The following is a 15,459-nucleotide window of genomic DNA, read 5'->3' as shown; positions in this document are numbered from 1 at the left end:
GTGACTCCCTCTGTCACGGCATCCACTCAACTTTGAAAGCCTTAAAGAAGCCTCCTTTCAAGGGATCTGTTTTTTTAATCATCAAGCATCGAATTCCAGGCTGCCTCAGGAGTTGCTCAGCCACTCTTGTGAGGTCTGGAAGGCTTTCTGAGAGCCAGGCCAGGGATTCAGTTGGCTTCTGAAATCAGAACGTAATTCGAAAGAACAAGGAGAATGAAGCTTTCCTTTCCTTTCAGGGGGACATCGTGTCCTGCGCTGGCACCTACATCCACGTGTGGAGCATTAACGGGAACCCCATCGTGAGCGTGAACACCTTCACAGGGAGGAGCCAGCAGATTGTGTGCTGCTGCGTGTCGGAGATGAATGAGTGGGACACCCAGAACGTCATAGTGACAGGCCACTCCGATGGGGTGGTTCGGGTAAGTGAGCTCAGGGAACGGCACAGCGACCGGCCACGCAGTGGGGGGCACTGTCCGTGCAAGTGAGCTCAGGGAAGGACTTTCTAGAGTTTTTACGGCCCCCATTTAGCTGCAACGTGTGGCACGGTCTGCAGCTGCAGTAATGTCTAGCAGACTCTTGCCCTGATTCGCACAGCCTTGGCCCCTGTGTTATCTGACAGGGGGACTGCCAGTGACTTGGCCTCTCCTTCCTGCTAAGTAGATCTGTCAGTCCAGACCAGTTGACAGCTTGACTGATACAAGGAAGGTCACGTAACATGGGACTCCCATGTTACACTGGGCTTGCTAAAGTGTGCACTGCACAAGTACTAGGGTTTCAGGCTGTCAGATGACTTCTGGGGAGAGACAGTATGCCGGGACAGTCTCTTCCCTACGAGAGTCCCACAGCCGGAAGATGCTTCCAGAGGCCTGGGCCGTGCCCCGGCCAGGACCCCAGGTGATTCCTTTGGAAGCCTAGCTGTGATTTACCTTTCCTTCATTTTCTGTGTGTTGAGCCTCCTCAGAAAAGAGAATCAATAGAGTGTTTACTTTTGTAGTCTCTTCAAATATTTGACTTTTTCTTTCTCGAGACTTTTCTTTGTGCCTGTTTGCTTTGTCAAAGCAGAGAGCAGCCGATGACCACCTCTTGGTCACAGTCACGTGCTACAGACAGCGAGGCTGTCAGCCCACTCCCACACCACTCCCTGGGCCTCCTGCACACACATGCACACACATCCCAGCCCACACGCATGCCCCCGAGCCTGCCGTCTCGAGACGGGGTTTCATGAGTGTGTGAAGCCTAATCCAAAGCTCCTATCTAAACAGAGCCATTGCGCAGTCCTACCTGCCACACGCCTTCCTTCTTTGAGGCCCACGGCATGCATCAGGCTAGCCAAGGCTCTGAGTGATTTTTGTAAGAAGCAGATGTTTGCTTAGTCGAACCATGTTTTAAGCTTCCCTTGACCATGATCCTTTTCCCTTCTGTCAAGATAACTGGGAAACCTGGCTGTGTACAGCAACAGAAATCAAAGTGTCTTTTCCACCGGAGAGCTCAGCTTCCTCCAGGAACATGAAATTGTTTCCTTAATCTATTTCCTAACTGGTTCTTGTTTTCATGCTTTTGTAAATGTAGTTCTGGAGAATGGAATTTTTGCAAGTCCCAGAAACTCCTGCTCCTGAGCCTGTGGAAGTCCTAGAAATGCAGGAAGACTGTCCAGAAGCACAAATAGGTATTTCCTGCCTGTGAATAAATTACCCAGTCATGTCCATGGTGCTTTATTTTTAAATGGGGAGTGTGGATAAACTTGTACCAAAGAGGAACAAGAGGCTGCAGTGGGTGTGACTTGCGGAAGCGTGATCACTGTCTGCATGTCATCCTGTGGGCACGTGCACAGGGTTTCTCCAGGTCACTGGACAGCACCCCGTGTGGTAGTGACCCCTGGTGGACATCTGCATCCCATCCCAGATACAGCAAACTTGCCAAAGGCTTGCACCACAGTTCTACGACACCGAAAAGCAGATCCAGGGGACATGGTGCTAGAGAAGTCCAGCAGCTCCACAAGGCAGTCCACGCCTGTTCTGCCCACTCCCTGGCCAGCACAGTGTTTGTACACTCTTCACAGAGCCCCTGTCATGGTCCCCACCCAGGGCCTGCTCAGTAAGGTGTTCACTGGACCTGAAGCCTACTGAAGCCCCCTACTCTGATATCTGAATGAAGCACTTTAAACTTTCCCAGTGAGAAGCAGAGGTAGGTGGTCTGAATCAAGTCATTGGAAACAACGCCGTAAAACCAAGGCGAGATCCGCCGGGCGCAGCTAAGCTCCCCAGATGCTGGCGCCCAATGCAGAGCTGTTGGTGCACAGGGCTTCCCGGAGAAAACCAAGGTTTTAAGCTTGGCCTTCACATTGTTTCATGGTGACTCACTTTGGCACACTGAGAATTCAGTGAGCCCTTCACAATGTGAGGGAGTTACTCAGGGAAAAAGCTTATTATCAAAAGGACGCAAATCTTTTCTGTCCATAAGCTAAAAGTAGCCTTTACTTTCCATAACCAGAAAATAGAAAAGATCCCAGGAACATGTCATATTCATGCTTCTAAGATGCTAATCCATGTAAATTTCTACATTAGCAATTGCAGCCCTATCAAAAAGGTCATCCAGGCGTTTGGAGACGTTGGGTTAGAGGACCAGGTACAAGTGGGTTACTTTCCCTTCCTTTAACAAAGCTTTTAAATGATTACCAGTGGAATATGAGATGAATAAGTGAGATGGAAAAAGGCTCGAATTCCCACGAGGAAGGATTGACTCTGGACAGTGCAGAGGTGGTGGGGCTTGTGGGCACTTGTGTGGGAGGAAGGAAAAGATGACAAGCTAGAAGGTTGCTGAAAATCAAGGCCATTTCCAGGGCTGCTGGTGTGAGGACCTTAGAGCTCACAATCGTCAGGCCTAAGAGTGAAAACTATTCAAGAGGGTCCACCAGTCTCCTAATAAGTAGCAACAGTGCTTGCCTAGCTTTTTAATGTGTGTGTATAGTAGGCTGGTGCCTGCGCACTTGCTATTGCTTTCCCTCCTTTTCCCAATTAGATATACTTATTATTCATGCATTTTTCCCTCCAGTAGACTCTATTGCAGGAGAGCAGGGATTTGATGGGAAGAAATGCAAAAAACAACAGGAAGAGGAATGAAAACAAAAATCCTAAATGAGAGCTTTCATGAATACTTCACTCATCTTTGTAGTCGTTTACATAGTGACTGCTCTGTGCGAGTCACCATGCGGGGCCCTTGCTCTCACACTTCTTTCTAATGTCTTATAGAAAGAATTCACAGAAGCAGTGGTTACAGGTGAGAGATTCACAATACAGGAGAGGCACAGAACGGTCAGAGGAGTCCCACGGAGGGCAGGAACACTTTCAGGGAAGGAATTGGGTGAGGTTTTAGAGAAGGAAGTATTAAAGCTGTGCCTTGAACAACAGGTGGTATTGGAATGGCGACAACTGGAAAGATGGGTGGGGCAGAGGGCACGTGCAGAACTCGCTGTGAGGAGGAGCAGAGCCGTGTGTCGGGTCTTGAGTGGCATGTCTGGCTGAATGGTGGTAGGGGCAGGTTTTGGCCAGACTGTGAAAGACTGGTACCAAGCTAAGGATGCATTCTGTTAACTCTTTCAGAGATTCTGCCCCATATCTTAATTAATATCTGTTGTCTAGCCAAAAATCCTGGCAGTTTTCTGCCTTGTCTGTTATACTTAGCTTAAAATGTCCTGTATGTTATATCTTACAACTGGTAGGGAGAGTAAATCCCAGTGGGATGAACAAAGTTTGGTCTGTGCTGTGTCTGCATTTCTAATCCTCGCAATGCTTTACCCAGGGCAGGAAGCCCAAGACGAGGACAGCAGTGATTCGGAAGCAGACGAGCAGAGCAGCAGCCAGGATCCTAAAGACACTCCCAGCCAGCCCAGCAGCACCAGCCACAGGCCGAGGGCAGCCTCCTGCCGAGCCACAGCTACCTGGTGCACGGACAGCGGCTCTGATGATTCCCGCCGCTGGTCCGACCAGCTCAGCCTTGATGAGAAGGATGGCTTCATATTCGTCAATTATTCAGAGGGTCAGACCAGAGGCCCGCTGCAGGGTCCCCTGAACCACCCCCACCCCAACCCCATCGAAGCACGGAATTACAGCAGATTGAAACCTGGTAACTTAAAGTCTGGTATCTGTTTCTTGCTACTTGGAGCAGTGTGAGGGTTGGAGGGTAGAGGCTGGGGTGTGTCTAGCTCTCTCTGGGCCCCATCCCTGATGTGTGCTGTGACCTAGGCTGCCCATGGAGGAAGGCCTCTTAATGTGTCTTCTTGTATAACCTGAACCTAGCAATTCTGTCCTACAGTGATGTTTGCAATATGCTGGGCATTTTTTAAAGAAAAACACCTCAAACCAAAAATTGTATTCATTCACAAATAGTGAAATCATGAAAGCCTTTAAAAATAGGCATGTTGTTAATTCCAAATAAATAAGTAAAACTACATTAGCTGGAAACTTGGCCTATGATAGAGAGTCGAGGCTGCATTGGGAGAAATTACATACACCTTCTCACATTTAAGATCCTCCTTCTCTCTCTTTTTTTTTTTTTAAGATTTATTCTTTATTTGAAAGGCATAGTTACAGAGAGAGAGAAAAGGAGAGAAAAGGAGAGATCTTCCACCTGCTGGTTCACTCTCCAAATGGCCACAAACAGCCAGGGCTAGGCCAGGCTGAAGCCAGGAGCCAGGAACTTCATATAGGTCTCTGATGAGAGTGGCAGAGGCCAAGTGACTTGAGCCATCTTCTGCTGCTTTCCTAGGCTCATTTCCAGGGAGCTGGAGTGGAAGGCGAGCAGCCCGGACTCAGGACTAAAACTGGCATCCATATGGGATGTCAGCATTGCAGGTGGCAGCTTTACCTGCTGTGCCATAAGGCCAGCCCTCCCCCTTCTCCTGGGCTTGTCTTATATAATGAGACATTTCTCTGACCTAGCCAACGATTGTTGAGCTATCTTGCTTTATCTTTATCTGAGGTAGCAGCTGCCAAGCACTAGAGAGGCTGCTGTAATTATTCTATGTTGGGGTACACCAGATTTTAAGGTCATAGTCATAGGGTACATCTACCCAAAACTGGTTCACTCAGTGTAGTATTGTATGTCCTCCACTTCTACACCCCAGGGTACCGCTGGGAGCGGCAGCTGGTCTTTAGGAGCAAGTTGACAATGCACACGGCGTTTGATCGAAAGGACAATGCACATCCAGCTGAGGTCACTGCGTTGGGTGTCTCCAAGTAAGTGTCAGGCTTTGTCCAGCAACTCTTCCCCTTTTTTTTGTTTGCTTAGCTGTCCCTCCCCCAACCTGCAGCCTGGCTTTTAAGGGGAACAGATTTCCCGTGCATTGTCTTGTATGGCTCAGAGAGATGGATCTGCAGGAGCAAGCTGTCAGTGCTTGGATTTCAATTCTTTTTTTTTTTTTTTTTTAAGATTTATTTATTTGGAAGAGGGAGATACAGAGAGAGAGAGAGACAGAGACAGAGAGAGAAAGAAATCTTCCATCTACTGGTTCACTCCTCAAATGGCTGTAACAGCTGGGGCTGGGCCAGGCCGAAGCCGAGAGCCAGGAACTCCATCCAGGTCTCCTATGTGAGTGGCAGAGGCTCAAGCACTTGGGCCATCTTCTGCTGCCTTCTCAGACGCATTAGCAGAGCTGGATTGGAAGTGGGGCAGCTGGGACTCGAACCAGCGCTCATATTGGATGTCAGTGTTGCAGGCAGAGACTTAACCCGAAGTGCCACAACACCAGCCCCATGGATTTCAATTCTGAATTTAAAAGCATATAGCAAAACTTAGCCTTCTCTGTTGTTCAAAAGATACAGCAAGGTTTGATCCAGAATTAGTGGGAGTGGAAGTATACATTTGGGCTCAGTTCTGGTTTTCTCATTTTATACACCCAAGAGGACTTTAAAAAGTTTGTGGGGAAATGAAATTAACAAATGTTTATTTTGGTGCACAATGATTTTGAAATTATGCATCAAGAAGTCTTGAAGAAGTTCATGGAAAGATATGAAAAGCTATGCATGGATTTCAAAAAGTTTTACACCAAAATAAACTTACCTTTAAATGCCATGTTCCACAACCTATTTGAAGCACCCTTGTACTTCCTCTGTGAGAACCAAGGGGCCTCACCGTGACCCTCGCCCAGCCCCACCCCCAGAGGCCTCCCGTGGGTCACTGTGTCTGTGCTGTCTCCTGCAGGGATCACAGTAGGATCCTCGTCGGCGACAGCCGAGGCCGAGTGTTCAGCTGGTCGGTGAGTGACCAGCCGGGCCGTTCCGCCGCGGACCACTGGGTGAAGGACGAAGGCGGGGACAGCTGCTCGGGCTGCTCAGTGCGCTTCTCCCTCACCGAAAGACGGCACCACTGCAGGAACTGCGGGCAGCTCTTCTGCCAGAAGTAAGCCGGCCGGCGCCTGTGCTGCTGGCCTGTCCGGGGAGGGAGCTCCAGCAGGGGTAACGAGGCCCGGCACAGCAGTCCTCACCCGCCCTGGTGTCCCCGCTGCAGTTGCTGTAGACCAGTCTTAGTGTAGACCAGTCTTCACTCTTTGTTCCTTCCTACTAGGTGATCATGAGATAGTTCTAGCCTGTAAGACAGAAAGGGTCATCACAAACACCTGGTGACCTGTGACTCAGAGAGTAAAGCCCTGGCTTTGTCGCATCACACTTGGCTTCCAAGGTGTGTGTATGTGTGTCAGGTGTGTGCACCTTTGAAGTCCTTTTTGTACCCTCCGCCAGTCATACCCCCTTCCTCCCCTATGTCTTTAGACTTTCATGAGCATCTGTCGCCTCCATGAACCTTCCAGACTATCATCTTCTGTGGTTTTCAGCTTTACATAGCTAACTATACCCTTTGGCAACATGTTCTTTTATGACTTTGAAAGACAGAGTAACAGAAAGGGAGAAACAGAAAGAGGGAGATCTTCTGTCTGTTGGTTCATGGCTCCAAATGGCTGCAACAGCCAGTGCTGGGCCAGGTTGAAGCCGGTAACCAGAACTCCATCCGTGTCTCCCACATGGGTGGCAAGGGCCCAAGCACTTGGGCCATCATCCACGGCTTTCCCTGGTGATTTTGCGTGGAGCTAAATCAGAAGTGGACTAGCTGAGACTCAAGCCAGGTCAGATACCCTGCATAGTAGTAAGCAGTGGCTTGACTCTTTTTTATTTTAAAATATTTATTTATTTGAAATTCAGAGTAACACACAGAAAGAAGGAGAGGCAGAGAGAGAGAGTGAGAGGTCACCCATCCACTTGTTCACTCCCCAACTGGTCACAAGGGCCGGAGCTGCGCCGATCTGAAGCCAGGAGCCAGGAGCTTCTTCCGGGTTTCCCACGCGGGTACAGGGGCCCAAGGACTTGGGCCATCTTCTGCTTTCCTAGGCCATAGCAGAGAGCTGGATTGGAAGGGGAGCAGCTGGGACTCAAACCGGTGCCCATATGGGATGCCGGCACTGCAGGCAGCAGCTTTTATCCAGTATGCCACAGTGCCAGCCCCATGCAGTGGCTTGACTCTTGATGCCACAATGCTGGCCTTAATCTGTAACTTTTTTACTCAATATTGTTTTTCAAATCTATTTATATAAATAATTAGTATTCTACCCTATTTATCTTAACTGCTCTTAGGTATTTTATTTTATGAATATATGAGAATTTACTTCTTTTGTGATGGCCTCTTAAGGAATTTTTTTTCCATTTTATCTATACTATAAGTAATTCTACAGTACATACCTTTTTACATGCTGTCCTAACACTAAGCTAGAGATGATGGAGTGAAATCAATAGAACATAGACTTACTCTTGACCTTAACTGGATTTTGCTAAATTACCCTCCAAAACAGTAGAGCTAGTTTATACTGCCTCCAACAGGATATGAAGGTCCTCCAAATTCTTAGTCATACACGGTGTTGCCAAACCTTTTCAATTGTGGCAACCTGATAGCTAAAAAATAGTGCCTTGTTGTTTTAACTGGCAGTGTCAGTGAGGCAACATATCTTTTCATACGCTTAATGGCTATTTGGGTTTCCTCTTGGGTAACTTTCCCATTTTCCCTTTATGATTGTCTCTTTTTTTTTTCTCAAGGACTTCTTTATAAATTATGGGCCTTAATATTTTGTATTTTATATATCTTGCATACCTTCTGCCAGGCTGTGACTTGCATTTAAGTGCTAGGTTTTCATTTTGATATACTCTTTATGACTGTGTGTGATTTTTTTTTTTTTTTTTGCTTTTTTATGCCTGTGCTAAGATAAAGATAACCTTGTTCATTTTCGAGTAGAAGTTTCCAAGCGTTACTTCTCACATGTGGTCTGTGTCCCTTGGGGAGTTCATCATAGGATGTGACACAGACTGGTGACTGGCTGTGGTGAAGCAGGCGCCAAGGGCAGAGCTGCCCAGGAACGGTCCTTCAAACCCCTGAAGCTCAGAGCACTCAGTTATTCTCTGGACTCTCTTCCAGTAGATTTATGGAGAATCTGTAAATCCCCTCTGCAATCTTGTTAATATCCAGCCTTGAAGTGATTTAATGCTACATCCAAAGACACACCCAGCTCTGAATACTTTTTAAAGAATTTGGACCTAACAAGAAAAGCCAGACTACCTGTTTTTAACATTAACACTTGAGGAGTGGATCAATCAAAATGCTTAAAAGCACAAAAGAAGTAACCAAAATATCTTTATATTTGGATATTTAGTAACCAAAATATCTTTAATAAAAAAAGGATTTATTTACTTATTTGAAAGGAAAATTTACAGAGAGAGATGGAGAGAGAGAGAGATCTTCCATCCACTGGTTCACTCTCCAGATGGCTGCAATGACTGGGGCTAGGCCAGGCTGAAGCCAGGAGTTTCTTCTAGGTCTCCCATGTGGGTGCAGGGGCCCAAGGACTTGGGCCAACTTCCACTGCTTTCCCAGGCACATTAGCAGGGAGCTGGATTGGAAGTGCAGCAGCCAGGACATGAACCAGTGCCCATATAGGATGCCAACATCACAGGCCGTACTATCACATTACCTGCTATGCCACAATGCTGGCCCCAAAATGTGTTTTGTTTTGTTTTGTTTTTTTATGATTGTTATTTATTTATTTGAAAGGCAGAGTTGCAGAGAGGCAGAAGCAGAGAGACAGAGGTCTTCCATCTGTTGGTTCACTCCTCAAATGGCCACACGACCAGAGCAGGGCTAATCAGAAGCCAGGAGCCTAGAGCTTCTCCCACATGAATGCAGGGGCCCACACACTTGGACCATCTTCTACGGCTTTCCCAGGCCATAGCAGAGAGCTGGAGCAGAAGTGGAGCAGGGGTGGGTGCTGTGGTATAGCAAGTAAAGCTGCCGCCTGCAGTGCCAGCAACCCCATGGGCGCCAGTTCAAGTCCCAGCTGCTCCACTTCTGATCCTGCTCTCTCCTTTGACCTGGGAAAGCAGTAAAAGATGGCCCAAGTCCTTGGGCCCCTGCACCCCGTGGGAGGCCCAGAAGAAGCTACTGGCTCCTGGCTTTGGATAGGTACAGCTGCAGCCGTTGTGGCCAACTGGGTAGTGAACCAACCTATGGAAGACCTCTCTCTCTTTCTCTGCCTCTCCTCTCTCTGTGTAACTCTGACTTTCATAAATCTTTAAAAAAAAAAAAAAAGAAGAAGAAGAAGAAGAAGAAGTGGAGCAGCCGGGACTCAAACCAGCACCCACATGGAATGCTGGCACTGCAGACAGTGACCTTACCCACTACACCACAGCACTGCTCCCCACCCAAGATCTCTTTTTAAATAGGCAGTGGGTCTTCTGATTTCTAGAAGAAAAAGGTCGAGCCACAGTAAAGATGTTGCCATGCCTCCCAATGGAAAGGCCACGAGAACCATTCCTGCACAGGTAGAATGGGCCCAAACTGGGCTGTCAGACCCAGGGGCTTGATCACACATGAAAATCATTACTCTCTTTTGTTGTTGTTGTTTAAATCCTCCTCAGTCAGTGAAATTACTCCCCTGGTTTAATATTACATTTCTGCATTAGATGGAGACAAATAATGCAGCATTCCTGTTGGTCTTTTGGTCAACCAAATGACATAGCCCGCATGTCCTTGGCATTCTCCTGGCCTTGGACATAATACAGCAAGCTCTCCATTTAGTTGTTAAAGTGATGTTTGTAGCCCGAGCAGCCAGGCGTGGAAGGGGCCAGTGACAGATTGATTTTTCCTTTCCTTTAGGTGCAGCCGGTTTCAGTCTGAAATCAAGCGCTTGAAAATTTCATCACCAGTGCGTGTTTGTCAGAACTGTTATTACAACTTACAGCATGAAAGAGGTTCAGAAGATGGGCCTCGGAATTGTTGAAGATTAAACAAGCCGATTGGAGACCACGGTCTGTAGACCCCTTCCCGATTCCCTTGTCACAGCTTGGAAGGCACGGAAAACAGTCTCCGTTTACACATCTCTTCTTGCCGCGTGTTTGACGTGTTGCGCTCAGAGGGAACAGAGAATAGACGGGGCCAGAGCGCAGGGGCAGGCGGGCGCTACTGAGGTGAACAGCACAAGAAGAGCAGGAGGTGGTTCCTGGGAGCAGCCTTTTCAGTATCCAGTTCTCCCTGATAACAATAGCTGTCTCCAAGAGAAAAATCCTCACCTATTAACTGTCTTTTCTTGCATCTCATTTTTATAGAGCTACTCATCCTTATTTGGAAAAACCAACGACAAAAAAAAAAAAGGCTTTTAGAAAATAGTTGTAAATCTGACTTCTTTGCAAGTTAACTGTGTATATTGTAAATAAGTATAAAGGCCTTTTTTTCTAAATAAGGACTTAACTGCCTGTAACATGAGACTTCAAACTAAACCACTAACTCAATGAACTACTTATGGTTTGTGTGACATCTCTCACTTACCAATTAATTGTAAATGTTTTTTTAAATCTTCAGAGACATTATCTGTGGTATTTTGCTTTTTTTTTCCTTTCCAATCCAGCCTGTGTGCCTAATGTCCTTTCCTTCAAGTTGCCCACAGTATGTCCACTTAAACAAGGCTCGTAACGCAAATCGTGTGCTCCTTCTTTAGGAAACAGTGGGAGAATCAGAGGCCCCCTGAAAGACCACCTGGAAATATTTGGGCATCTTGTACCTGTCTCTGCACCACCTCAGTGTTGTTCTTCTTACACAGGACCCCTCTTAAATTCACCTGGGGACTGCTATTTGGTCAAAACATAACTTCTTAGCATTGCATCAAGGTGTTCAGGTGGCTAATAAATACAGTGCAGGAAGCAGCCCTGCCTCAACTAATAGAAATATATTTGCATGTAATCCAAAATTAGCTTCTCTTGCATAGAACACAATAATTATGTGTCTATAGTGACACTAATGTTCTACTAGAGCTTATTTTCAAAAAAAGGGATTAAAAAAAAAAGTGTACAGAAGTAACCTTGAAACCTCATTGTAAAACTGGATCATGTCAGAACTGCTTAAGATTAACCTTCACCATCTAATGCCATCTACCTGAAACAGTCAGATTTATACTGTATCAATGTCTATTTTTTGATTTTGCTATCAATATAATTACAGTATTTTAATATTGAGTTATTTACTTTGTTCTGCTAGTTGGATACAGAACACACAACTCCAAGGGGATTAAAGCTGGTGGGAGCTCAGAGGAAAGTTTAGCAAAGGGCTTTGGTGGCGAGATTTTTTTAAAAAATGTGTGTTATGTACATAAATATGTATATATAATGAAATGAAACAATCTAGATTTTAACATTTTCAGATACTTAGTGATAATATTATGAACAATTCTAAAAGCCCTGTGGTTTGAAAAATGTAGGCTCACACATGGCCCGAGACAGGAAGGATTGGCCTTCACGCCCCCACGGGAGAATCACTCAGAGGACAGAGGCTTTGGCTTTCCCAGCTTATCATCCGCAGGCCCTGGTGGCAGGCACACTTATGCACTAAAATGCACAGATATGCACATGTTTTCAAAAAGAGGCATTTGGTATAACAGTGATCTTGTACCTAATGGGCTGAAACCAGCTTAAGAACAGATTTGTTCTTCCTGATAACTAGGTCTCCAAGAGAAAATATAAAGGCTGCTTTAGTGCCTTATGCTTACTAAATTTAAATCTTTATTTACCTAGGTTTGAGCCTACAGTCTATGATTACATATCAAAAGTGATTAAAATACTTCCATTTCTAAAAGTTTAAATATACTTGTTAATAAAAGGATTATTGGCATTAATTGCTTTTACTTGAAGAGAAGTTGCGTTCCGTTTTCCTTTCTGTGTCTTACTCCTCTTCCTCCTCCCCGTTCACTGTCTCCTGCGATTCTGATCAGTCACACTGATGGTCAACAGCTGCAGAGACTGTGCTTGCCCGGACGGCTGGACTCTGCCCCTGCCCCTAGGTGAGGTGGAGCAGTGTTACTCTACACTTTTTCAAAGAAGCGTCCCCCTCTTCTTGTTCATGACCCATGTCTACCCCATCCCCGAGGGCAGAGGTGTTCTTTAAAGACTTGAATCTGTGAATGTGTGTATGCAGTTATTAAAGGTTATTCCTCCACGTACTCTGAAGTTATATGGGATGAACACTTCTAAACTCTCCGACACGACTTCCATAACTAAAAAGTGGAAACCAAAACCCTCATGATAGTATTTCCTCTGGCAGCTGGTGCTGTGGGCAACTGTTTTGTTCAATCAGGTTTCTTTCCTTTTTGCTTCTAATGCAGGAATCACAGAGTCACTCACACATGCAAATACACCCACGTACACAAACTGTTTCTCTTAATATCTGTGTTCCATGTAAATTTGTTTACCAACATAAACCCTCAACATGTACATCCATCTTTGTGTGGTCTGTCTTCTTTCTCTGAGAGTACCTCACAGGGCTCCTGCCTAATCTTTGTAGTTTCTCCATCCATCCATCCATGTACTACTCTAACACGCGTGTGTAATGTGCAACTGTAATGTCATGCTTTTAAAGAGGAGAATAGCTGCCCATAGCAGCAAACCATCTGGATAATAGCAAAACACTCTAGATAAGTTATTTTGCACTTTCTTATGTATAAAGTTGGTAGAAACTTATTTTTGCTTTGTATCATTTAAATACATTTTGTTTTGGTAAATGAACTGTGTATAAAATATTTATGCCGTTAAAACTGTTTTTAGAAAGTATTTTTAATTTCAGCAAGTTTGGTTACTTGTTGCATGACTATTAACACAACTGACTTTTTGTGTCAGTGCAATGTATATTTTTTGTCCTGTTATTAACTTGTAAGCCCTAGTAATGGCCAATTATTTGTACAGCAACAGAAGTAAATTGAAGATACTGGCTAAGACTGGATTGATTGTGGACTTTTGTACTATATTGCAGAATCCAATATCTGTTTTTGGTGGTTATGTAAAAGGCCTGAAGAATTGCTATCTAGTGTACAATCTGTGATATCTGAATGTTCATTGTATATCTGTCTCTGATGCAAAAAGGTAGAGTAACACAATTATAATACATGATTAAATGCAATAGTCCAGGTACTTAAGTATTTTTTTTTAATTTCAAATAAATACCTACTATTTACCACCAAAAAACCCCACAAAAGTTGTTTTAGTCAGTTCTTCAAGGAAGGGAAAACACGCTGAGGGCCCCTGCTTCCCTCCGCCTTGCACAGTCTTCCTAACTGTGACTGCTCCATTCAGCAGCTCCTTCTTCAAACTGCAGAGCTGTCGATTGTTAGGGCTCTGGTTCCAGCTCTACGCTGATCCCTCCTTCAAAACCAGGCTCTCTGCCCTCTGACTTTCCTAACCTGAACTCCCAGGGCTCTTGAGTGTGCGTGGGAGGTGGTAGAGCCAGGAAAATACCTTCTGGGAGACATGACCCTCAGACTTCCACCTAGCAAAACACGCCTGCCTGCATGGTTTTGGCTACCTTGCCCTGAACCTTCTCCCCTACCCAGCAGATTGTGCGAAGGAAGCCTAAGCTTCTCACCCCTTCTCCAGTCACATTGCGACTGGTCCCCGTGTCCTGGCTGTCCCAGTCCTCTGAAGTGCAGGCCACCCTGTTAGCGCCAATCCCAGAGTGTCCCAGAACCCACGTCGCTTTCATTGTCATACACTTACTGGTTTTGAACAGCCTTCCCAGGAAGGGAGGGTGGAGAAAACCCTTTTTTTTTTTAAAACATCTTATTTATTTGAGACAGAGTTACAGAGAGAGTTAGAGACAGAAAGGTCTTCCCCAGGGGTAGTGCTGTGGCATAGCCCCCAGTGCCAGCATCCCATATGGGCACCAGTTCAAGTCCCAGCTGCTCCATTTCGTGCCCAGCTCTCTGCTATGGCCTGGGAAAGCAGTGGAAGAGAACAGCCCAAGTCCCTGGGCCCCTGTACCCATGTGGGAGACCCAGAAGAAGCTCCTGATTCCTGGCTTCGGTTTGACCCAGCTCTGGCCATTGAAGCCATTTGGGGATTGAACCAACAGATAGAAGACCTCTCTCTTTGCCTCTGCCTCTGTCTCTCTGTAACTCTGCCTTTCAAATAAATAAATCTTAAAAAAAAAAAAAAAAGGTCTTCCCATCTGCTGGTTCACTCCCCATGGCTGCAACTGCCGGAGCTGGGGCAATTCAAAGCCAGGAGCCAGGAGCTTCTTCCAGGTATCCCATGTGAGCCATCTTCTACTGCTTTCCCAGGCCATAAGCAGAGAGCTGGATTGGAAGAGGAGCAGCCAGGACACAAACCAGCATCCATATGGGCAAATGCTTAGCCTGCTACGCCACAGCACAGGCCCCAAAAACACTTCCTTTATGTTTGTCAGGCTGTCTGCGTGATTTTACTTTCCTTCTAAAGGATACTAAGCTCAATCTCGTTTAAACAGAGTCCCGCATTTGAGGACATTGTGCTTATTACAAATTTCACTCCAGTGCAGCTCCCCTTAGTGGCAGAAGGAAGAGGAATGCCAAGACCTTCTTGTTTTTTTGTTGTTGTTGTTGTTTGTTTGTTTGTTTGTTTTTTGACAAGCAGAGTAGACAGTGAGAGAGAGAGAGACAGAGAGAAAGGTCTTCCTTTTGCCGTTGGTTCACCCTCCAATGGCCGCCGTGGCTGGTGTGCTGCGGCCGGCGCACCGCACCTATCCGAAGGCAGGAGCCAGGTGCTTCCCCTGGTCTCCCATGGGTGCAGGGCCCAAGTACTTGGGCCATCCTCCACTGCACTCTTGGGCCACAGCAGAGAGCTGGCCTGGAAGAGGAGCAACCGGGACAGAATCCGGCGCCCCAACCGGGACTAGAACCCTGTGTGCCGGCGCCGCAAGGCGGAGGATTAGCCTACTGAGCCGCGGCGCCGGCCGGTGTTTGCCAAGACCTTCTAAAACAGTAGCAGTTTCTTTAAAAAGTTCATGGTGAGAGAGTGAGCCCCGGGCAGTTGCCACATCCTGTGTGCTTTGTTGCTTATGCTTCTCAGGACGGTGAGAAGGCCTCTGTGCAGCCAGGATGGGCACCGCAGAAGTCTCATTGCAGAAATTCTTTCG

At 46.3% G+C, this 15,459-nt stretch overlaps 1 protein-coding gene across 18 annotated transcripts in view; it reads left to right on the top strand.

Moving 5' to 3' along the window:
- Nucleotides 1-13,545, top strand: part of WDFY3 (WD repeat and FYVE domain containing 3) — a 307,477-nt gene extending 293,932 nt beyond the window's left edge. For all 18 annotated transcript variants that reach the window (XM_070047898.2, XM_089303127.1, XM_017347436.4 and 15 more), the window contains 6 exons: nt 237-419; nt 1,570-1,666; nt 3,799-4,122; nt 5,123-5,234; nt 6,199-6,396; nt 10,186-13,545. In XM_070047898.2, the coding sequence (XP_069903999.1) occupies nt 237-419; nt 1,570-1,666; nt 3,799-4,122; nt 5,123-5,234; nt 6,199-6,396; nt 10,186-10,309 (1,038 nt within the window). In that variant the 3' untranslated portion in view covers nt 10,310-13,545. The remainder of the gene's footprint in view (nt 1-236; nt 420-1,569; nt 1,667-3,798; nt 4,123-5,122; nt 5,235-6,198; nt 6,397-10,185) is intronic.
- The last annotated feature ends 1,914 nt before the right edge of the window (nt 13,546-15,459 follow it).

Source organism: Oryctolagus cuniculus, chromosome 8 (assembly GCF_051225735.1).
Source record: "Oryctolagus cuniculus isolate XC-2025 breed Fujian yellow rabbit chromosome 8, ASM5122573v1, whole genome shotgun sequence".
NCBI lineage: Eukaryota > Metazoa > Chordata > Mammalia > Lagomorpha > Leporidae > Oryctolagus > Oryctolagus cuniculus.
The sequence above is the reverse complement of the archived record's forward strand: the minus strand, read 5'-3'. Positions and strand labels throughout refer to the sequence as shown.